This window comes from Centroberyx gerrardi, chromosome 1 (genome assembly GCF_048128805.1).
Source record: "Centroberyx gerrardi isolate f3 chromosome 1, fCenGer3.hap1.cur.20231027, whole genome shotgun sequence".
In the NCBI taxonomy this organism is placed as follows: Eukaryota; Metazoa; Chordata; class Actinopteri; order Beryciformes; family Berycidae; genus Centroberyx; species Centroberyx gerrardi.
The window spans coordinates 21,233,854-21,257,432 of NC_135997.1; the positions used below are offsets into that span (position 1 = coordinate 21,233,854).

The 23,579-nt window shown below is 43.2% G+C and overlaps 1 protein-coding gene across 1 annotated transcript in view; it reads right to left on the bottom strand.

Annotated features, from left to right (window-relative positions):
- Positions 1-581: 581 nt before the first annotated feature.
- ush2a (Usher syndrome 2A (autosomal recessive, mild)) overlaps positions 582-23,579 on the bottom strand; it is a 242,629-nt gene continuing 219,631 nt past the window's right edge. Inside the window, exons 75-94 of the mRNA XM_071921972.2 lie at positions 19,953-20,034; positions 19,709-19,854; positions 18,790-19,131; positions 18,066-18,427; positions 17,532-17,901; positions 16,143-16,424; positions 15,678-15,847; positions 13,271-13,601; positions 7,851-8,057; positions 7,494-7,586; positions 6,743-6,888; positions 6,414-6,532; positions 6,126-6,224; positions 5,337-5,513; positions 5,030-5,113; positions 4,710-4,851; positions 4,381-4,468; positions 2,798-2,866; positions 1,664-1,861; positions 582-671 (exon numbers count right to left, since the gene is read on the bottom strand). Coding sequence (XP_071778073.2) covers positions 582-671; positions 1,664-1,861; positions 2,798-2,866; positions 4,381-4,468; positions 4,710-4,851; positions 5,030-5,113; positions 5,337-5,513; positions 6,126-6,224; positions 6,414-6,532; positions 6,743-6,888; positions 7,494-7,586; positions 7,851-8,057; positions 13,271-13,601; positions 15,678-15,847; positions 16,143-16,424; positions 17,532-17,901; positions 18,066-18,427; positions 18,790-19,131; positions 19,709-19,854; positions 19,953-20,034 — 3,597 coding nt within the window. The remainder of the gene's footprint in view (positions 672-1,663; positions 1,862-2,797; positions 2,867-4,380; positions 4,469-4,709; positions 4,852-5,029; positions 5,114-5,336; positions 5,514-6,125; positions 6,225-6,413; positions 6,533-6,742; positions 6,889-7,493; positions 7,587-7,850; positions 8,058-13,270; positions 13,602-15,677; positions 15,848-16,142; positions 16,425-17,531; positions 17,902-18,065; positions 18,428-18,789; positions 19,132-19,708; positions 19,855-19,952; positions 20,035-23,579) is intronic.

The window sequence follows — 23,579 nt, forward strand, 5'->3', positions numbered from 1 at the left end:
CATCATCATCTTAAGGACATTACATGGAATGGAGCAAAATCTGAGAATACCTCTCCCCCTCCTTTCCCTCAGTACTAACAAGTACTTTCATATTAAAATGAAAATGACAGTAAACAAAGATCAGGGTTGACAGCCATTACTTAAGTTTTGGTCTGGATCCCTTCTACAACTTTGGGTCTGAACATTATCAGCACAGTTCCAATGCATTTCCCATTTCAAAAAAATCCAGATTTCTTTCCAGATCATGATTTTTGACTGGATATGAATATTTTCAATAGAGTTTAAATGAACTGATGTATGCTGACAGAGGCAATATGTCAACTTGCCCATATCACTCTAAAATGTGTAGTAATGTTTGAAACATATGAACAATTCCCCCTTCTTCTCAAGAGTTTTGTGTGATTCCCAAACCTTTCAAGGCCTGGGAATTGATCAATTCATTTTCCATACTTTTCCATTAACTGAGCCCTGTCCTCAGTTAAAACGCCCAATTACAGGTATGAATATGTCACTGTCTTGTTTTAAAATTGGGTCTGGATGATATCTGCCATACTTGATAAGGATCAGGTGAGGATCTTGTGTTAAAGGTGAGTGTCAGTGAACATGGTGTGTTCCTTTCTCACAGAGCTGAAGGCCTTGATGGCGTCCACAAACTCATCTTCCTCCACGTACTGGAAGAGAACGGGTCACAACATTAGGTCATAGGGTAAATGAGTCTTGTCTATACAGAGTCATGTAATGTAATGGCATCTAACACTGAGCAAAGGTTACACTAATGATTTTTAATATACCAACTCTTTGACAAATAACTGATTTGCAGGTGTATGATGAGAAGATTGCTAACACTTTCATCTCTGTGTCCACAATTTAGTTTGCTTCTGATGTGTAACCCTTCTGAGATTATGCTAAACCAGCTTGTACTTTCCACAGTAAACATGCACAGTGTGGGAAAGTGTTACCATGTAGCTTGCTTGTGCGGGTAGTCTTGTTTTTTGTGCTTTTTTTTTATTGTTAGGCTTGTTTTTTGGTAGTTTATGGGGAAGCTCTGGGTCTGACAGATATTTGTCCAGACACCATGAGCCTTCAGGTAAAATTAGTTTGATGTCTATATGTTGCTTGGCTCATGTGTTTGAGCCACGGTTTCATTGAGGTTGTAATAATCTGTAAAAGGTGAACTAAGGGTCAGGGAATAAAATAAGCAAGCCTTCTTCACGGTGAACAGCCCAAAGCAGGGTCTGTAATTTCATTCTGTGGCCAACGATGCTGAACTAATGTTCCACTAATGATTTCTCAGATCCTCCTTACTGCCCACCTGACTTTCTAGTAAATGTACCAATATGTGGTGCTTCTGCTTGCACTGTCCTCCTGATGGGGCTGGTTATTGTAAAAGAATACCTGCACTGTACTGTAATGATTGTTAGTATCAATGCCAATTTATCACTTCAAGGGATATTAAAAACTTCAAAATGTTGGATTCTTATAATGCTCAAATGTTCTTACTGGTTTGAGGGTTGTTGTTTTTTTACAGAAAGTCAAATGAGTATTGTCTGCCTGTAGTGTGACTCCATATAGAAAAGAATATGGTATGCTGTCTATGCCCCTATGCCATGTATTACCTTGCTCTCGCCCATATAGTTTTATGTTAAGATATCTCAGTCCTCACCAGTCCAGAATCGTGTCCCAGGGGGTTGTCCCAGCTCCCTTCGTCCATCAGGGACTTCCTGTCAATCAGCTGACTGACGCTGCGGTGCAAAGAATGCTGGGAGTAGGCGTGGCTGAGGTCCGTTTGGCTGGGAACCCGGAGGGCGGACATGGGGCTGAACCGCGAGCCGCCGCCAACTATCTTCGTATCTGTCAGACCCTGAGAGATGAATTTTGCACTTACAGTGAGATTCAAGTAAAACTGTAACCAAGGAGATATTTTGTAACGTCAAAAACCCCCAAAAGTTCTCCCAAAGGAAAATGTGTTTAAAAGCCCAAATTGGTTTGGTCATCAAATTTAGGCATATTTACCTTTCTTTGTATATCATATATACTGCATGTATATTTACTTTTTGGAACTTTAATAATCACAACTCAAGACACAAATTGGTTTTACTTCAGGATTATTATTAAATATTAATTGCTATCTATACAAACAAAACTTTTACTGCCTCAAAATACATCTGAAATTCATGTTTAGCTGTCATTGTCCTAATATTAAAACACTGTCTTTAAACTGAAAGCTCAGTCAATTAACCAGAGAGAGAAAAAAATGTCTTCAAACCATTGAATCAAAAAATAAACAACTTTTTCAACAAGGGGTGTCATACAACAATTAAGGATTGGACCTTTAGGATAAACACATGAGAGAGGGTTGAGTGAAATCTTTCTGGAAATGTCTCAAATTAGATTTTTTTTGTTTTTAAAAAATTCATACAAACACAGCAGACACAAACACAACTATGTCCTCCTTCCTTTCGTTAAACCAGAGGATTTTAAGATAATTAGCAGAACCTGATGAGTAAAACCTAGCTAAACTCTTCCTGTCACTGAATACAAGACAAACCAACCGGTATAATATAATACTTCATATTATGAAGTCTGAAGATCAAACCATGCATCCCTTTCTGCATCGGTTGATGTGAAAAGCACAACCTGTGGCATGTTGTCTCAGTTCACTCTAGTTGGCCTTCAGTAAAGTTGGGCATGCACACACACACACACACACAGAAAGAGAGAGAAAAAACAAAGCATGCACACACAAACAAAACACACATGCATAGAGACACACCCACACAAATTCACAATCCCGTACCTCAGTGTACACAGTGTAGCTTTTAAGTGTAACGTTGCTGACCTCAACACAGTCGGCCACAGTGTCAAACTGCCGGGGGACAATAAAGTAAACGTTTAGGGTTTGACAGGTAGTAGAAAGTAGAAAGTAGTCTTACTGTGGGACGGTCAGGGAGCAGCACAGAGCCGGAATGATGTTTAGAGCACAACAACTCAGGACAGGGCCGCTGAGAGAGAGAGAGAGAGAGAGAGAGAGAGAGAGAGAGAAAGAGAGAGAGAGAGAGAGAGAGAGAGAGAGAGAGAGATGAGGGAGAAAGTAGTGGAGGAAGGGAGGGAGTGGAAGAGGAAAGAAATGACAGAATGAAATAAAAGAGAAAAAGACAGGGAGAGAAAAAAGAGATAGAAGTAGCGTGGGACAAGAAAGAGAAAAATGGAGGAGATAAAAGAGGGACAAAGTAAACAAAAAAGATATGAAGATATGGAAAATAAAACAGTAAACAAGTCAGAAATTTGGGAATAACACAATTAGGAAGAAATGAAATGAATAAACAAACCAAACCAAACACTGGGAAAAAGAAAGGTGTAAAGCAGAGTTGATCATGTTGTTTGAGTAGCAGCATAGTTAGTAATGTGGAGTTAAATTACCAAATTAGCTTGGTGAAATGCCTAAATGTGCCGTCACTGCAGCAACATTTCTAACCTCGTGCCACAACCTGAGGACAACCAGTGAACCTGCAGAGGACTAACCTCTGATATGTTATTCTGTTTTACAATTCAGTACTTGTTATAATTGTTGACTGTTTATGTTTATCGTCATTTGTATTGTTTCATGCTTTGGCAATGTTTACTGATGTTATACCATGCCAATAAAGCTCTTTGAATTGAAATTGAATTGAATTGAGTAATTTGGGGGAATATGCCAGATAAATGGTTCCTATTTCTAAAATGTTTGCTTTGCATACATGATAAAAACAGCATTATATTCAGAATGACAGCCATGAACATTTGCAATTTTATCATGGACTTTCATTGTAAGAAGGTCAAACACACCAAAACTGGGGTTACAGGGTTTTTACTCAACATCAGTGATATGCAAGTCCTTGCTAACTACAGATTTTATGTGGAATTATAAACAACAGTTAGGTTGTTTATATGGTGACAGTCACATAAATAATGAGTTCTGTTTCTTAGGGCAGCTTCATATTAAGAGTTGTTCCTTCAGCCCCCTCTGGTGGTTCAGATCTGAAGTGACAACCGGCCATGCAAAAGAGATGATTTTTAGATTTTTACTGTACAATTTGGAGATGAAAAGAGTTTTAAAATACCTGCATTAGTTTTTATTTAGTCACTGAGTGATCTTGAGAAATTAAACAAAATATTAGTGAGCTAGTCTCGTTTCCCCCAGCAATTGTTTCCCCCAGTCTCGTTTCCTGCCCATCTTTTCTCTCGACTTCTCTCTTTCCAAATCCTCCCTTTCTAACCTCAGTGTCCTTCCCTCCAACTACCTTTCTCCTTCTCTCTCCCTTTCAACCCCCCCACTCTCTTTCTCAGCCATCTACACCTCCTTCTCTCTCTCTCTCTTACCCTTCTCTCCCTCTCTCTCACCATGTATGACTCTCCCCCAGCCTGTCTGGTCTTCTGCAGTGTGATCAGTGGAGGGCGCTCTCTGGCAGACGGATTCTTCCTCAGGGCTCTGGAAAGGGTGAAAACCGAAAAAAACAAACACTTTCATTCTTCATTCTTCTTCAGATAGAAATTGTGTGTGTTCTTATATAGCATGTGTGTTGTGTTTTGTAAGGCTGCCATCTAAGCTCTGCAGCATATTGTTCTGTTCAGTTTTATACATTGCAATAGTGAAGGCCACTGGAAGATGGGAAATCTATTCTATTCGATTCATTCATGCCTTTTACATGCTGCATACTACATTAGATTACCTGTGCAGCACTAGCCCCAGCAATATGGCGAGTAGAAACAGACCCAGCAGGGCTAACAGCAAGATGAACCACAGCTCAGAATAGACTGGGGTTGCTGACATGCTGACTCCCTGCTGACCACTACCTGTAGGCTCAGTTGGGCCTAGAGAGAGAGAGAGAGACACAGAGAGAGAGACACAGAGAGAGAGAGAGAGAGAGAGAGAGAGGAGTTAGGTTCCTGTTGGTTTCAAGCTCCAAAAAGAAACATCAGTTACTTAGACAGGCTTGGGTTGGTTTGAGCAGTGTGTGTGTATGGGAGTGTGTGTGTGTGTGTGTGTTACCTAGGCCTGTGGCAGGGCTATATCTGATGGTGGGAGTGCTGGCGCTGCCGCTGTTTGTGGTACACGTCACCTGAAATGACAGAGCTGAGAAAGAGATAGAGAAAAAGGAGAGAGAGAGAAAAAGGAAATATTTAAAAAATATATTTTATGTGAGAACATTGTTGTAGAGTTAACTGTTGTAAGTAGACTCTTAGCCTATAGAGTATGTTTCTATCTATCTGTGTGTCACCATATCTTTAGGTTTGTGTAAGTGGATATACAGTATGTGTGTGTGTGTGTGTGTGTGTGTGTGTGTGTGTGCTCTCACTCTTCTGTGAGGTGCGTGGCACATGAAGATAGCTGTGGAAGCCGGCGTAGACCCTGAGCCGGCTCTCGGTCACACTGTACTCCTTCAGGGGCCCGTTGAGGGAGAAGGACTCCCCCCAGTCCAACCAAACCATCGTCAGGTTACTGCCCACCGAGAAGGGAGAAAGATACTGGGGGGCTATGGTGAGAGAAAGAGGGGGAATACAAACATTTGGATATGAACAGCCACAATAACAACAGTTTATTAGAATGAATGTCTCTCCATCCCATTTAGAGGAGCAGCTATATTCTTTCATTTATGAAGTTATTTGAAATGTTCTGTTTTGATTTTCTGAGTTTTTATTGAATAGTTTTGTCTGGCTACCACACATCATCCTCTATACATTCTTTATGATAGTAAACAACCACTCCACTCTCACTCACTTCTTAGTTAGTCCTGTAGCTAAGATAATGGCAGAACCAAAATGAAAAAAATATTATGATTTATTCTCATGGTTGGTTCTAAGAGAGCTTGCGAGCTTATAATTTTGTTTTTATTATTTTACTAGTCCTACAACTCCAATAGCATTGCAACTACTACTAAAGCCAATATGATAACATAGAAAAATATAATGAAATAATAATACAGAAGATCATGATTTAGGCAACTTTACTGTCAAGAAACAAAGTATAAGGACATTACTTAGAATTAGCCCTGTTTATGTAAATACTATTTCAGAACTGAAACACCTCTCCGCTCTGAAGCCACCACTGCTATGAAAAATGCCATGGTAAATGACGACTCTGTTACCTTCAGTAAGTGTTGTAACATTAGTCCAGTTGGAGGCAGTGCTGCCCATGTTGTTGAAGCAGGCTGCTCTCAGCTCATAGTTGGAGTACGGCTGGAGACCTGTACAGTTTAGTTCAGTTGTGTTTGTTCACATGGAACAGATAAAAGAGACATATAAAGAACACATGCATTACAGATTATTAGTGTTTATATATTTTATAAAAGTGCAAAAAGTCAATACAGACTCATAAACAGCAATTATGTATTGCTACTACTTTGAATAATAATAACATCACACGATGGACTCACCTGTCACATTGTACTTCCGCCCCTTGCCAAAGAAACGGGTTTCAATTGGTCCTACCACACAGGGGACGGGTACAGGCTGGGGGGGCGGTGGGCAAGATGATCTGACATGTAGCTCACAGCTGGATACAGAGGGACAGAGGGACAGAGAGAGAGACAGAGAGGGGTGGAGAGAGAGACAGACAGACAGAGATTCAGTGGCATGTTGTGGTATGTGTGTCTGTCCATACAGTCTGCCTCAGAATTAATGAAATCTGCCCACAGATCAGATAAGTTGAACATATGTTTGTGTGTGTGTGTATAATTGCATCTTTTTCACTCTCTCTCCCTACCTCTCGATGACTCCATTGGGTACCAGGGGCTCGTCCCATTCCAGCTGAGCAGAGCGGGAGGTCAAGGTAAGGGGGCGAGGAGGGGGCTGGTGGGCTGGGGGGGCAGCCAGCGTCTGGAGCTCATTCAGAGGACCTCGGCTGCAGCACTGCCACATGTTCAGAATAAAGACTTAAAATGGCAGTATTTCCATGTATACATGTACAGTATGTACAGTACAGTACAGTACAGTGTCAGAATTTATAAAGATAGACAATGTAAACACATAATATATATAAACATAGAGTTCAGGGAGATGTTTTGCAATTTATACAATAATAATAGTCTGTGTCTTATAAAAAGTTTCAAAGAATATCCTTTTCACAACTGACAAAAAACAAAAAAACAAAAAAAAAAACAGTTTTCCCACTTATTTCCATGTAACTTTTTTTCCACAACGTATTAGCTTGGTTGCAGGGTAGCAGTACTATAGTACAACTAACAAAATTATTTGATAATAGGTGTTGTCCTGCATTCACTGACTCATGATTATTATTATTTGGAAAAAGAACCTCAAGTCCAGTCAATCTCATACACTCCCATTCTTAACTACAACATATTAGCAAAAGCAGTATTGTTTTGTGTTTGACGAGCCTGACACAAGCCAAAGAAAAATTTCCATGCTGCAATAATGGACAATAAAGTTTTCTTGAAACTTGAATCTTGAATTGATAGTTGATAGTAGATTATTAGTATTGCTAATATTGCTATTACCTGATAACAGGTGCAGGCCTCCACTCCTACCCAGTACTGGGTGTAGGGACTCAGACCATAGAGCGTCTGCTGATGGGACGTACCTTCTGAGAGCTACAGGAAGGGGGTAGGGTGGGGTGGGGAATATGACAGGGAGAGGGCCAGGGAGGAAGAGATGGAGAGAGAGAAAGGGAGAGAGAGACCAGGAGATGAGAGTGGTGGTGAGTGGTGGAGGAGGGGGAGTGGGGATACGGGGAAAGGAAAGTAGGAGGAGAAAAGGTGAGGGTGGAGGGGAAGAAAGTGCAGAAACAGCTCATAGAAAAGCCATACAAATGTTTATGAAGTCCATTATGTAATGTGTTACATTATGTGCATTACCAGAGTGTGGTTGTTGTGGTGCAGTGAGAACACCCTGTAGAGGCTAACGATCCCGTTGGACCGGGCCGGAGGACGGATGTCCACTACTGCTGAGGTTGCTGAGACGCGCCGGAAAGTGGGCGGGGCTACACCCTCGGGTGGGGCGGGTCCCGTTCTTCCACTGGACCACGGACTGGCAGAACGACCGGCTGAGTTCACCACCCACACCTGTCAGTCAAAAACTCATCTTAGTCTTTAATATTGTAGAACCTCACTCATCCAAACAGAAGTCATTCAAACCAGTGGATGGTGCTCATGACTGAATTCTTATGAAATATGGAGGCAATTCACATGCAAATTATATAAGCCTGAATGCACATATTTTCCAAAATGCCATTTGCCCTGGCATTGAAGGCTTCTAATAGCATGTACTGTATCAATGAGAAAATTTGAGAAAATGTCTGAACATAATTATTGTAATAATTACAAAGAATTTATCATCATAAAATTCATTTTTTTTCATCACTGCACAGCTACTATATACCATACAGCTCAAATGAGAACAAATAATTTGTCTCCTTGCTTCTCAAATGATAGAGGGTCTAGGTAGAAATCAACAGAAATACAAAGTCCAATACAAAGTCTTTCAGAATATGGAAGTAAAGCTTGAATAAGCAGCTGCCTGAGGACCTCTAAAATTCAGATTTCTATGAGGCCCCCAATATCTTGTTGGAGATTGTTTATAGCACTATGTTGCAATTCAAGAATTTGGCAAATTAAGAAACACATCTATGGTCTGTCCTTGATATTTCAAAACATTGTCTTTTATGGCATCTTTATGTTTTTATTTGACAGTAAATAGTAGAGACACAGAGAGACATGTGACATAGAGCCAGACTCAAACCCACAACATCACAGCACATATCATACATCTCCTGCCTTCACCCGCTGATTCACTGCAACAGCCATGCCACTGATTTTTCAAATGTATTTTTTTCCCTGGATTTTAGGGGCATTATATGAACTCTTAATGATGAAAGCCCCATGTTAATTACCCAGTATGCACCGGACCACCAAAAGGATGCAAGTCAATCCATTGGACCATCCATCAAAACTACCATCAGCCGTGAGAGCAAAACCTTTTCACAATGCAACCCCACACTAACATATCTGCATGACAATTACTTTTCACCTTCATCAAGGAGTAATGCACACGCGCACACACACACAAACTCATACAGATACACACACACAGACACACACACGCACATAGAGTAATCTTATTTGTGTGCTTGTGTTGGGTATAATTAGAGGGTGTACACAGCACAGGGTCAGACAGGGTGGAGATTTGCATGTGTAAGTCATCTGTAGCCTGTCAGAAGTAGCGCAGAAGGCAGATGGATGGGTCTGAGCTTGTGTGTTGAATGTGTGTGAATGTGTGTGTGTATGTGTGTGTGCGGTGTGGTATTTGCGCTTGTGAGAGAGAGTTTGTGCGTTTGTGTGTGTATGTGTGAGCATGCATGTGTGTGAAGAGCTGAATTAACCTCAATAATAGTCAATTAGGCCGTGATCAATCAGACTGATTGATCTAAGTGACAGCACAGATGGACTGAGATGGGAGAGGGGAGGAAGGAGGGGAGAGGGAGAGGAGAACAGGGAGGAGGACAGGAGGGAGGGTGGACAAGAGACAAGGAAAGGAGGAGAAGCAAGAAGGAGAGGGAAAGAGGGAAGGATGAGAGGAGGAGGAGGCAAGGGAATAGGTGGACGCCGGTAGGATGAAAAAGAGCAAAGGGAAGGAAGAGAGGAGGGAGGAGAGAGGGACAGAGGATAGAGCAATGGCGAGAGCGATGGAAAAGAGAAAAGGATGAAGGGATGAAGAGGAGGAGAGAGGAATGAAGGAGATGAGGATGGGAGAGGGAGGAATAGAAAGCAACGATGAGGGATGGAGAAAGGGGAATCATGGCAGAAAGGATGAAGAAAAGGAGGAAAGAAGGATGGATGGAGGGATGGAAGGAAGAGGGTACGTTAGGTAAAGGGCATGCTGTCACCCTTATAAGGAAAAGGTCAAGAAGAGGTGTGGCGTTGACGGCTATGTATGTGAGGGGCGATATGTGTTTGTGTGCCCTTATGCATGATGGTTGTGTGTGTGTGCATCATGTGTGAGAGACAAATGACAAAATAAGATGATTACAAATGAAATATGCCACTAACTCTAGTTGTTTATCATTAAAGTTACACTCACAATACTGTCAAAATATACTGTTAGTATGGATAGCACACAAAGCAGGTGTTTCAGGCCTATTATCTGAGTGAATTATTACTCAATGGACTGAGTTTCCACTGTATTTTTCTGTATGTTAGGGTTGTTTTCTGTTGTATTTATGTCACCAGTGTCTTGATTGTTCGTTATTATTGTATCACTTTCAGTTTCAACTTTATTTGTCCCTGGAGCACAGCAAGGTGCACATGAAGCAAAAGTACAAAAGCATACAACACAAAACAATAAGCATACAAAAACATTAGGCAGTAAACGAGATCCACATGGATCATGACAGCCAGACAGAGGCCTTAAAGCTATCATCCAGCAGATATTCAACAACAGCTCAAACCTGTTAAAAATATAAATACCATCCATTGCATAGAGTAGCACACAGCAGATAGGTACAGTATAGGCAACAACAACAACAAAAAAGGCAATAACCCCTGCATCGTCACCATCATCATCATTGTGCTGTTTCAGTGATAATGTGTGATCAATAAACTACTACTATTAATTTAAATTGCACCCCCAAATTACATGAACAGAACCATGACAAAGGGTACTAACTGGCCACCTAAAAAGCCTTCAGAAGAGCGCTATGACATCAAGTGAAAGGAAAGGATTGCTACATAGTTTCCAATCAGAAGCTGATTGACTTGTTGCTTATAAAGGGATCTGAGTAAATTTGTTACTGTCACCATAACAAATTAACAACGGCAACAGGAGATTTCTACCCAGCAACAGCCATGCTCTTCCCCCAGTAGCAATGCAGTTAATGCCTCAATACGACGCAAGCCTTTTGGGTTGATTAAGAGGTTTGTGCCACATAGACAGAACAAAGAGAGCAAGTTCAAAGTTAGTTAAAGTTACAGTTAAAGTCGGCCTAGATCACCTTGCCCTTGGTCCAGTGTTAAGAGGTAGAACTCATCTCTTTGTCCTTACATGATCAGCAAACTTTTTATGGCTTTCTCTCCTCTCGTCCTCTCTTCTCCTCCTACTGGGCCATGATTTGGCTTATTAGACACAAAATAAAAATATACCCTGTTAGCTGCCATGGCAACAAACGAGCCGCCATGGCAACAAACGGCTTCGGAAAACTTCCAGACTGGATTCGAGCCTTCTCATTGGGCGGTCGGACTGCGGACTCGGTTTGAGCGCTCTGATAGGCCAACGGAGCTTCTTGGCGGGTGCGGCAAGCCGGGGTGAAGGGGCTAAGTTGTGTGAAAGTGGGCAGTAATTAAAACCAAGCATAAAGCTGTCAATAGGAGCTTATGACCCAGTGTAATTAGCCTAATATGATTTCTCTCTCTGCACTGTGCTGTACTAAACTGGACTGACTTATCGTCCTTGTGTACGCCTGATACACACAGAACGAGAGTGCGAGACAGATAGATACATAGGCAGATAGAGAGGTAAACAAACAACTAGATAAAAAGAAAGATAGAGACAGACAGTCAGATAGATAGATAGATAGATAGATAGATAGATGGACAGATAAATGGATGGATAGACAGACAGATAGATTGATAGATAGACAGGTTAACTGAGAAAATATAACACTGTGAGGTAATGGAAATGAGGGCATGGAAAGCGGAAAGCACGGTCTACCAAAAAGCACTCTCCAATCACATCAAACACCAAACAAAACCTCCAAACCTGCATACTCTCTCTCCTTCTCTGTGTCCCCATCACACAAACACACACACACACACACACACGGCAAGTAGTGTAACAGGACACACACACATACCGCCACCTCTCCCCGTACCCCCCCCCACCCCCACTGCCAAACCCTCAGGGGACATGCAGCGGTCGCCATTAAAAGGTCTTTCCAATACATGCTCTGTTACCAAGGGGGCTAACAGTTAATTCGATTGGCTGGCTGGTAATCAGGAAGTGGGGTGCTCTGAGGGGCCAGTGATTAATGGCTCTGTCGCCCGCCCGTCATCTCCCCAAGCCCCTCCCTCCCTCCCTCCTCCTGTCATAAATTAGGACCCTCGTAAATAAAGACGGCACCACAATCAGGCAAACTCAATCAATTACACGGGTTCTCTGGCCTCGGCTCGCATGTCTGACAGGCGGGAATGTTAATGTTATTGTTGCTTCCAAAGGGCTAGCCCGTCAATTAGCGCACCGACGCACGGCACAACGGCATGAATATGGACCCCACCATTTAACACCTGTCTGATTACTCGGCTTGTGTGTGTGTGTGTGCGTGTGTGTATGTCTGTGTGTTACCATGTTTGTGTTGGTGTGTGTGTGCGTGTCTGTGAGCACATGTGTCCGTGCATGTGAGGGTGACTGTGCCAGTTGAAATGTGTGATATCTGTGTGTGTGCATGTGATTGGACTTTTTGATGACGTTCCATTGTGAACACAGGCAACGTGATCTACGTGTCTAAATCTTAATGTGGGGAGTCACACCAGGTCTCTTTTCCAAATGAGGTCTGCAGATCACAACAAAACCTCTTCTGGCCTCATGTCCACTGCAGAGGACAAGACGGAGTATAGACTTCAGTCTCAGCAAGGATATATATTACAGTTTACAGCTATTACAGTGGTTTTTTTCCTCTATTTATTCTTTAGTTATTCTTTGTTACTCCAGTTCCACTTTCTTGCAACTCTTTTTTTTTGTCCAAACTAACAATCTCCTTTAAAAACATTGTTTCCCCCCAACGTGAAATTTTAACTTATTCAAAACACTTGCTGAAATTTGTTGCACCTTAGCACACTTTTCCAGTACATATAAAAAAGTAGAAAGTTAAAAACCTTTAGGAAAATATTTAGCCTTGATTGATCTACAGCGCCCTATGTGCATTATACAATCCAGGTGAAAATCCAGTGCTATTCTTTTTCTTAGAGAAATTTTCCTACAGAATGAGAGAAATAGGTAAAATCTGTCAGAAATCAGATAATTATTTTCCACATTCTCTCATAGCTTTTCTAGAGCTATCAGTTGATTTGAGCCTTGCATAGTTGTACATTTTAACTTTTGCCTCTACTGTCAAGAGACAGTAAATGGTGAGAATTACTTTTTTAATACTAGCAGGAATAAAGAGAGGTAGCAACATTAACCACTTGGCTGTACCTGCAGGTACCCAAATGGGCAGTGTGGTTCTTTTTGCAGGTGCTGGAGTCCTGCTTTTCTACACACACACGCTAAAACACACAGAGAGTTATACCTGGTACTGGTATGCGGTATACGGCCGGAGCCCTTCATCTCTGCAGCTAGTAGAAACATTCCTGCAGACAAACGTCGTGACAGCGCCTCCGCGGGCGTCAGTGGCACGGTCCAGCCTGCGGTAGACCTCATAGTGCAGGACTCGGCCATTAGCCCGGGCTGGAGGAGACCAGGTGAGCAGGAAGCTGGTCTGCAGGCCGGTGTGTGTGTCGGGCTGGAGGTCTAACAGTGGCGCCGTCTGTCCAGCAGGGGGAGCCTCCGGCGTGAGGATAGACGTCCAGTCGCTGGAGGAGCAGCCGAGCACCGTACAAGCCTCCACCCTCACCTCGTACCTACACACATAAACACACACACACACACACACACACACACACACACACACACACAGTGCCACACACACAAAGACATAAACAGCGTGAATTATCTATGGGCACAGGCATGTAGGCACAAATGTGTACATGCATTCTCACACACAAACACACACAGACATTTATGCCCCACACATAGGTATGCATGTACTCACATGCACACACACGCACGCACACACACACACACACACACACACACACACAAAATGCATAGACAAAAAGGCAGAAAGAGATTGAAATTGAGTTGTGCATCGTATTGGTAATACAAGTAAAACAATAATAAATGTATGTGTATTTTTAACAGACAATTGTGTAATACTTAACATAAATACTTAACATACTTAAATACATTTGACATTAACATATTAGGTAACTGGTAATTAGGAGGCACTGTTGGGTTTTTGGAGGTAGAGAGAAAGAAAGGAGATGGAAATAAAGGAGAGAAAGACAGAGAGAAAGAGAGAGGAGGGCAGGAGGATGAGTTGAATGGATAGAAGGTCATTTGAGAGAGAGGGAGCGATCTTTAGATGATAAAGCTGATGAGCTTTTATTATCTGAATCTTATCAGGACTTCACCACAGCGCACACACACACACACACACACACACAGCCACACAACCAAGCACACCAACAGGCACATACACACAACTGCACACGCATATGCACCCTCACACACATAGACAAACACACACACACTCACACACATATGCAGAGCCTTTGGTCTGCCCAGCTGTCTTTGTCTGAGAGAGGGCGATGGAGACATGGCCACTGCTTCAAGGTTGACTCAGTCACTCCATCACTCCCTCCTCTCTCTCTCTCTCTCTCTCTGTCTCTCTCTCTCTCTCTGTCTCTCTTGCTCTGCTGTCTTTGTCTCTCTTCTACACACCAAAGTCTAGATGCTGTAACTATTTAATTTTAGTAGTTGTTTTTTACCAAAACACATGATGCCCGCATTATGACGAGTACATTAGTATTCTAATTTATTAAATGGGTCTTTTTCTTATTTCATAAGTCTTAAAGATCTTCCTGACAAGGATCCTTCAGGATCAAAATGTTTATCTAAGTGGTGAAGAAAGACATCGCAGTGTACAGACTGTATCTTTCATTCATGATTTTTCATCATGAGGAATGCAATGGAGATATGTCTCTGACTTTTATTGGAAAATTCTCAATGGTTTTCTTTATGCTTATACTGTATGTAATGTATTCTGGATTTTCAGCAATACCTTCATTCCTTATTAACATAAGGAATGTAAAGATAAAAGGAAAGCTCTATAAGTTAAACAATATCATCTTAATTTGTCTTGAAAGCTGTCAAATAAATCAAATCAAATTACATCATTCTGTCTAACTCATAGTCACAGATGTTGGGTCTGTGTGTTTTATCTTTATCTGGCCCTTGATGGTACAAGCCGGTGAGAGAGTCACACACACCCCGAGTTTCTGAGGCAGACTTTTCTCTTTACCTACTGGTATTCTGTCTTTTGTCTTGCTCCAGACAGGAGATTTTGGAACTATGTAAAACTGTACTTCTACTTTCATTTGTGCCCGCCCCTCTTTCCTTCTTCCTTCTTCTGTCTCTTTTCCACCAGTCTCTTCTGTGTTATATTGCTTTGTCCATGTTCGGGGCAAGCTCATTTTCAGTTCATGCGATTTAATCACAAATTGATTGAAATGAGAATGAAGTGAACCTAGCCCTTGTATTGACTGACATGTAGGCCGGCAGGCTCTGCAATATGGTGATTTGGACAGTCAGCCAGACTGGGGTGAGTCAGCTACAGATGGCGCTATGCTTCCTTCTTTTACCTCCTCTACCTCTATTTCTTCTCTCTTCTTCCTTCTCACTTTTCTCTCCTCATAGTATTGACTAATGTAGGGCAAGAGGGAGCTGTGTTTTCAAGATTTTCAAATGACCATCTTAGGCAATGCAGTTTGATGAAATCTTGACACCTCCTGCCTAAGACCAGCTTGGTAATTTTTTGACATCTTGCAGGCTGACAACGTAAAAGTCAATTTTGGTGGAGTTCTCCTGTGACTAACCTGCGGTGAGGAGCCAGTCCGTGCAGAGTGACGTGTCGGTCAGAGAAGGTGCTGTGCTCTGGAGTGAACACAGTGCTGTTGGTGCTGAGTTGGACTGGGTCTCGCTGGTACACCGTGTAACTGACGATTTCTCCGTTAGGACGGGCCGGAGCGCTCCACTCTACTCTCACCTGGAAGGGTTAGGGTTAGACACAGAGCGTAAAAAAACACAACTTTTAAAGGCAATAGGGAGGGGAAAGCTTGCCAACATTAGTTATTTCATTATTCAGCTGTTCCTTATAGCCCAGTAAGTTATTAACATTCATTAATGCTTAGATGCATGGGAAAAGGAATGGATGAAAGATGGAATAAATGGATTAAGTAAAAATAGAGAGAGGGAAAGAAAGAATAAATGAAAGAAAGAATGAGTGAAATAGAATAATTGATGAATGGGTGAATGAGTAAATGAATGTATGAATGACCGACCCGGCTCGGTCCCGCCGGCTGCAGCGTCGGGGGGGCGACACCAGAGGGAGCTGATGGGTGAGTCCTGGCTGTGGCTGCAGTGCTGCTCACCGCCCCTCTGCTGTTGTTGGCCCTGACAACGTAGCTGTACTCCACGCTCGGCAAGAGCGTGAAGTCGTGGTAACGGGTTTCTGAACCGACGTAGATGACTTCGCCGTCCCTGCGGAGCTCGTACCCTGTGATGATGCCGTTAGGGTGTTCTGGCGCTCTCCAGCTCACCTCCACTGACTCCGGGCCGGTGACCTTCAGAGGAGAGGTCACAAGTCACATTGCCTTAAAGCTCCTGATTCAAGGACCAACAGTATAACCATTTAATTTAATATTCAATGAGTATTCAATAGTTTGAGGCTCTAAACATTTTTGAAACAGACAAACAAAATATTCACAATTCAATGAATCTCACCTCAATAATGACATGAAAACAGACAAGTAATGGTTTGAACATAAAACAGGAAACTTGAAATGAATATTGAATTATTATACTGATTATTCTACTGTTGCAGGTATCGTAAATTAATCTGGATAACCACTTACAAGAGGTATATAAAAATCTAGTTTTTAAAACACTTACTCTAAACCACAAAATCTAATATCTACAATATACAGTACATTACAATAAGGACAACAAAAATACAGAGACACTGTTTTTATTCTTTGTTTTTCAAAATGAAAGAGCAGGAGGATTTGTTCATAAGGCAGGAAACATGTTAATGGTGAAAGCAAACCTCACAAGACTGACTCTCTGGGAACACACACAGCACACATATCTAAATCTTACACCTGCCTCCCACTATGGTAAATGTTTCACTGTGGGCTGCCCACTGTCATTCATTTAATGTGGAGTACAAAAGGACAGCAGAATGCAGGACAGCAGGGAAAAGACTAAACCCCATCCTGCTTTATGCAAATAAATAACGAGATTTTTTGAGCGGTGCTGCAGTGAATACCAATTTACAACTGTAGTAACACAAGCTTGGTGTAGAGTTATGTGCCTGGGCATGACCAATGGGAGAATTTCATTTTATTTAGGAGAAACCCTTTCCGACATAAAACACCTTCATCAGCTACATGGCAAAATATGAGCTGTAATAGTGAAAGCAATGAGGAAACACTTGTGTGTGAGTCGTGTGTTTTTCAAGCGGGAACAAGGATGTATATTAGTTACTGTGTATGGGTTCTTAAAAATGCTTTAGCTTGGGGAAAAAAATGGAGAAATTTAGCTTCATTGTGGGATCCAGGCACATTAAAAGTTAAGTTATCCACTGCAAACAGGCCATTGATAGTATTGTACATGTGTTAACTGAGTGAAATAAAAGGCTATCATTGGAAGTCAGAAATAAACCAACATACCTTAAGAGTTGGGGCAGGCAGACCAGTGGGAGGGGCCTCCTCAGTTACTGTGGAAACTGTGGCGCTGGGAGTGCACCCCCCACTGGTACAAGCCAATAGGACGAGCTGATATGATATGTGAGGGCGCAGGTCTGATAGCACCGTATATAAGCCTCTCCCGCGATAAGCCTCTTTGTTGTTCAGTTTGAGCACATATTCTGTCACCTCCCCGTTCTGAGTCAGTGGTACGCTCCAGGAAATGTTTATACTATGGGATGTGATGTTGTTCATTGCGGGAGCTTCCACTGTGGCAGGGGGCGCCTCGAGGGTTGTGATGTTCGTGTGCGGGCTGGTGACACACCCCTCAGACGTACAGGCTATGACTGCATAGCTGTAGAATAGAATAGAATAGAATATTATTGTCTGGCTGAGACTGAAAAGTTATCTATCACCTGCCATTTGTAAGCATCTCTATCAGGCTTTGTTAATTTTTCAGGTTCACTCAGGTTAACTGATATGGAACTGCAAAATGGTATGAGTTAAGGCAGCCAATACCTGTATGGTGAAAAAGGCAGGAGGTCTTCATCTGTGTAGCTGAGGACAGCAGGGTCAAAACTAAATGAGAAGCTGACACTGTTTCTCTGAATCCTGTAAGACAGAAGGACCCCGTTGGACTCCAGAGGAGGAGCCCAAGACACCAACAGCTCACTGGGTCGGCCTTGGAGGTGAAGAACTGTTGGAGGGGCCAGACCACGCGGGGGGCCCTGTCTGGTCGTCACAGTAACCCAGGGGCTGCGGGTGTGGCCGGCGGGGTTGTGAGCACGGACACTGAACTGGTACTGAGTCCACGGACGCAGACCGGTCACAGTATAGGAGAAACTGTTAAATTCCTGTGGGGAGGTCTCTCTGAACAGCACCTGGTGGAGACACATGGATGATGTTGGTTGATGTAGTAAATGCTACAGTGGTAACACAACTCCCCTGACAATCCCCATTAAGGCCAAAAACAAGTCTTTAACTGATGAGTTGCAGTAGCTTTACTGAAAAATTGTTAGTAGGAATTCTTGTTTCCTTGGAGGGTAAGGGTTAAAAAAAGTGTAACTGAAATGAAATGCTGTGATCTACTGGCTGACAGGTGCATATCAAGTTTTGATATGCCATCTGAACATTTCTAAAGATATTTTAGAGACATTGGAGGTATCCGAGTCATTCTACCGGCTAACAGAATGACTGAAAGCATTGCCTGTATCTTCAGGTACAAGGCTTTGGTTTCACCTACCTTTCCCCTCTCAACATCCTCTTCATTGCTCCTCCCCCTCCCCCCTTCCTCCAGACTCCGCCCAAGCAAGAAGTACTCTGCAATTGGCCCGTTGGGCTGGGAGGGCGGGCCCCAGGAAAGTGACACCCGGTCTGGGCCAATGAAGAGAGGCCTGGGAGGGGGCTGGGAAGCAGGTGGGGCCGCTGCCGTGGTGACGTGCTGAGGAGGGGTGCGCGTGCAGCCCGCTGAGGTGCAGACTTCAAGAGTCAAAGTATAAATGGTCCATGGTTCCAAACGACGAAACAGGAAGTGGCGAGACAGGCCGCTGAACTCCAAATTCCCCTCACTGTACAAGTTATACATCTGGAGAGGAGGAGAGGAGGAGAGAGGAAAGGGTGAAGGGTGGAGGAGGAAAGAAAAGTGGGAAGTGGAGAGAGGCAGAAGGAGACAAGGTGAGGACGAGTGGAGGAGATGAAGTGGTGTAGATGAGGGACGTGATGGGGAGTGGGAAACAGAAAGGAAGAGAGGAGCAGATGGGGAGGGGGAACAGAGTAGGGAAGGAGATGGGGAGCAGGTGAGAGGAGAGGACAGAATAAGTTAAAAAAGAGGAGAGAGAGAAGCGGAGAGGAGAAAGAGGAAAGGGTGAGCGGAAAAGAGGCGGAAGGAGAAAGAGGAGTGGCTCGGGATTGGAACAAATAAATAAATAAAATAAATAATAAATGCATGTTTAATGTGTGCATGAGTGAGTGTATTGACTACAGGTGTAGGTCTGTGGGTCTGCAAGCAGTGTGCATCGGAGTGTGCGTGTGTGTGTTTGTGTGTGTGTGTGAATGAGTTACTGAATTAAATGACATGAACGAATTATGTGTTTTCTAGATGTTGTATGCTCCATGCTGTGAGTGCATGTTGGTATGTGCTTTGTGCGTTTGTGTGTGTATACCGTGATGACTCCATTAGGTGTGTGTGGCTGATCCCAGCTCAGTAGTAACGCCCTGCCCTGCTCCCTCTGTTCCACTGTGAAGTTAGCCAGGCCGGCTGGAGAGGCCTCCAGGGTCCTAGTGCCCACCCACGGACTGGAGACACTGCCTGAAGGGTCAGGAAACATCCAAAATAAATTAAGCGATTGGGGAATCAGTGCTGGCATTTCAGTGTTGGTCATGAGCTACCGACCATACTGAACATACCTGCTCCGTTCACAGCTTCCACGCGAAGACTATACTCACTGTAAGGCTCAAGACCATAGAGAGTGGCTTCTAGGACTGAACCCTGAGAGAGAGAGAGAGAGAGAGAAAGAGAGAGAGAGAGAGAGAGAGAGAGAGAGAGAGAGATGAAGGGGTGAGACATAAAGAGAGAGACCGAAAGAGTAGGAGGGTAGAGAGCGAGAGATGGGAGAGAGGGTGAGAGAGGTGTAAAGAAAGGAAAAAGAGGCAGAGGTGAAGAGAAGGAGGAGAGGAGAAGAGGGATGAGAGGCAGAGGGCGGGTGGGGAGGAGGGGATAGAGAAGGAGGGTAGACAGGGAGGGAGGTTGAGAGCGGGTGAAAGGGAGAAAGAAGAAGAAGAGGGGAAGGAAAGGGAAACGGGGGAGGGAGGTAGCAGGGTAGAGCAAGTGAAGAGAAGAGAGCGAGAGGAAATTAGTTACACAAACAAACCCTGCATGAACTCGTACAATACAAACCAGCGCATTACTCATGAAAATCGGGAATGAAAAGGAAGGCAGAAACAGTGGCGAGCTAAGATGACATGACATGGGATTTGTGATATCAACGTTTCAACATCCAGGCTCTGCCATGGTAAAGCAAGTAGACACTAGAGAGGTGGCAGAGAGAGAGAGAGAGAGAGAGAGAGAGAGACTGGCAGGCAGACAGGCCGTCCCTTATGGGTGAATTCAAAGCTTGCAGATTGAGTGTTTATGTCACACATGCACACTTTCATGTCACACATGAACACACACACACACACACACACACACACACACACACACACACACACATTCATTCACATGCAAACAAATGCATGCATGCACATACACAAACACAAAAACAATCACACACAGACACAGACATAGAGTGTCTGCCAGTAGCTCTAGGCAGTGGGACCCAGCCCAACACCCTGGCAGACACAGGAGCTGTGTGTGTCTGTGTGTGTGTGTGTGTGTGTGTGTGTGTGATAGGAACACCATTTACTAATTGATAAGAGACACACTGTTGTTTCAAAAGGCCCTGGCGTGCTATGACATGGTAGCCAGGGAGCACTCGGCTCCAGGATGTAGCATTGCCTGTGTGTTTGTGTGTGTGTGTGTGTGTGTGTTTATTTATGACTGTGTTTGTGAGCATCTATGAGAGTGGTGTACATATATGTGTGTGTGTGTGTGTGTGTGTGTGTTAGTGAATGTAGAGCATTCACTAACACCACTGCTGTATTTTGTCATGTGTCTGAGTCTGCGCTTTTTTTATATTGCGTGCTCGGGACTGTGTGCATGTGTATCCCTGAACGTATGCAAGCATATGTAAAGAGATTAATTGGTAACCCACTTCAATGCAGTGGCAAGAGGATCAAAAAAGGCTCCAATTCAAACTAAATCAAATGAAAACCCTGACAAATCACCGTAGCGTGGCACCAAGGATGAACCGTCTGAACAACAACCAGAATGCATGTTTTCACTGTTTTCATGTCTGGGAGCCAACGTGTTTTTCATCCACAGTAAAATGGGATTAATAAGCCCCTAGACACCTAGACACAAGCTAAATCCTCCTGCAAATCACAGCCCTTTTCAGTGGAGAGAGGGAGGGAGGGGAGGAAGAGACAGAGAGGGGAGAGAGAGAGATAGAGAAAGAGAGGCAGAGGGAGACAGAGAGAGAGAGAGATAAAGACAGGAAGAAAGAGGGGATCGGACTGAACTGAAGTACAGTATGTATGAGAGAGGGACAGAGGGGACAGAGAAATAGAAGAGGGATAAGAAAAAGACAAAGGGGGAGTGAGTTAATAACTGTGGAAGGGAATTAAAAGGGGCGAGAGATAGAGGGAGGGAGTGAGTGTGAGAGAAAGGGGATAGATAGATGGAGAGAGATTGAGTGAATGGGTAAAAAAGAGGGAAGAGAGAATTTAGATTAAAGCGGGGGAGAAAAAAGATAGATGTAGCACAAGGGAGAGAGAGATTAAGTGAGAGAGAATGAGAGATCTCTCTACCTTAAAAGCCAGTGAAATATGTGAGGCATGTGGCCTATAAAGTGGTTAACATATGCACATTGTCAATAGCAGCATCTGGCGCTGGCGGGTTTTATAGGAGCATGGAGACTCTGCTATACGCCTCTAGATGGCAATACAATCAAACACTTTACCACTGAAACACACCACATTAACGGCCTCCTCGCTACATCACACACTCACACCCACGCACGCACTGAAGCACGCACACACACACATACACACACACACAAAGGCATGCATGTACGTACACAGACATACCAAACAATCAAACACTTTGAAATTCACCATGCACACACAAAAATGCACAAATTGTAAGCATGCAGGCAGGCAGTAATCAAAAACTTTAACACTGAAACATACTAGCAATACATTACATTAACAGCCCCCTTACTATTTATTTCTCTCTGATACATGTACGCGTGCACATACACACACATACACACACACACACACACACACACACACACACACACACAAACAAGACCACCAGAGTCTTGTTAAATAATGACAGCAATAGATTTAGAAATAGATTTTGAAGTTACGTTTTATGACAACAATGCAAGGATCTGTCTTCTTTAGTTAGTGGTGAGAGTGAGATGGTGTCCCTCTACTTAGTGACAGAGTTAAGGAAATGTAAGAAAATACCATGTCGCCTGCTCACCACTCTCCACGGTAAATTTGAAAAAATGGAAGATTAGAAATGAGGAAAGCCCACACAGTTGGCACTCTATTCATACACCTTTAATTGGCAATGTTCATGCTTAGTGCTCTCACCCCATATAGCACCTCACCTTGATTTGACAACAAAACTGATTAAATGGCACACTGGTTGGTGGATAGCTATTCTTTAGCAGCGTTGGCTGGTGTGGGTGGGAGGCATTTTGATTTTGGTTCTACATCTGTCCATGTTTCAACACCAGTTTTTAGCAATGCTAAAACCATTTTATTAAGATATATTTTTCTGACCAAATTGTTAAATTGAAGCCAAATTATGGTGATTCATTTTCACATTTCTTCCTGCAGCAGTGGCAAATTTATAGCTGTGGTGATGGCCCACCAGTGCATTACTATAGAAGCAAAGCTTCTTTAGATATAGGGGTTTTCTCTGTTAAACCTATTTTGTAAAATGACCATTCTGCGAAGACATCATGCGTAGCTACAATATAGGATATCAAAGAAAACGGTTATGGTCAACCTGAAGAGTGTGTGTGTGTGTGTGTGTGTGTGCGTGTACCCAGCGTAGCCCCAAGACCATGTATTCACCAGAATGATCAAAGTCAACAGTTAATCATGCCAAAAGCGAAAGAACAGGCGGAGAGAGAGAGAGAGAGAGAGAGAGAGAGAGAGAGAGAGAGAGAGAGAGAGAGAGAGAGGGAGAGAGAGAGAGAGAGAGAGAGGGAAAACGAGAGGTAAAGAGAAAGATAGAGAGAGAGAGGAGATGGGTAGGGAGAAAGCGATAGAGTGAATGAGCAAGAGCAAGAGAGAGAAAGAACAGGAGACAAAGAGAGGGAAAGAAGAGGAGAAGAGACAGGCAGAAGCCTTGCTAATTTATACATTAAAGAGTCCTCAGATCTTACATGGCTCAACACAACTTAGCATCGGGAG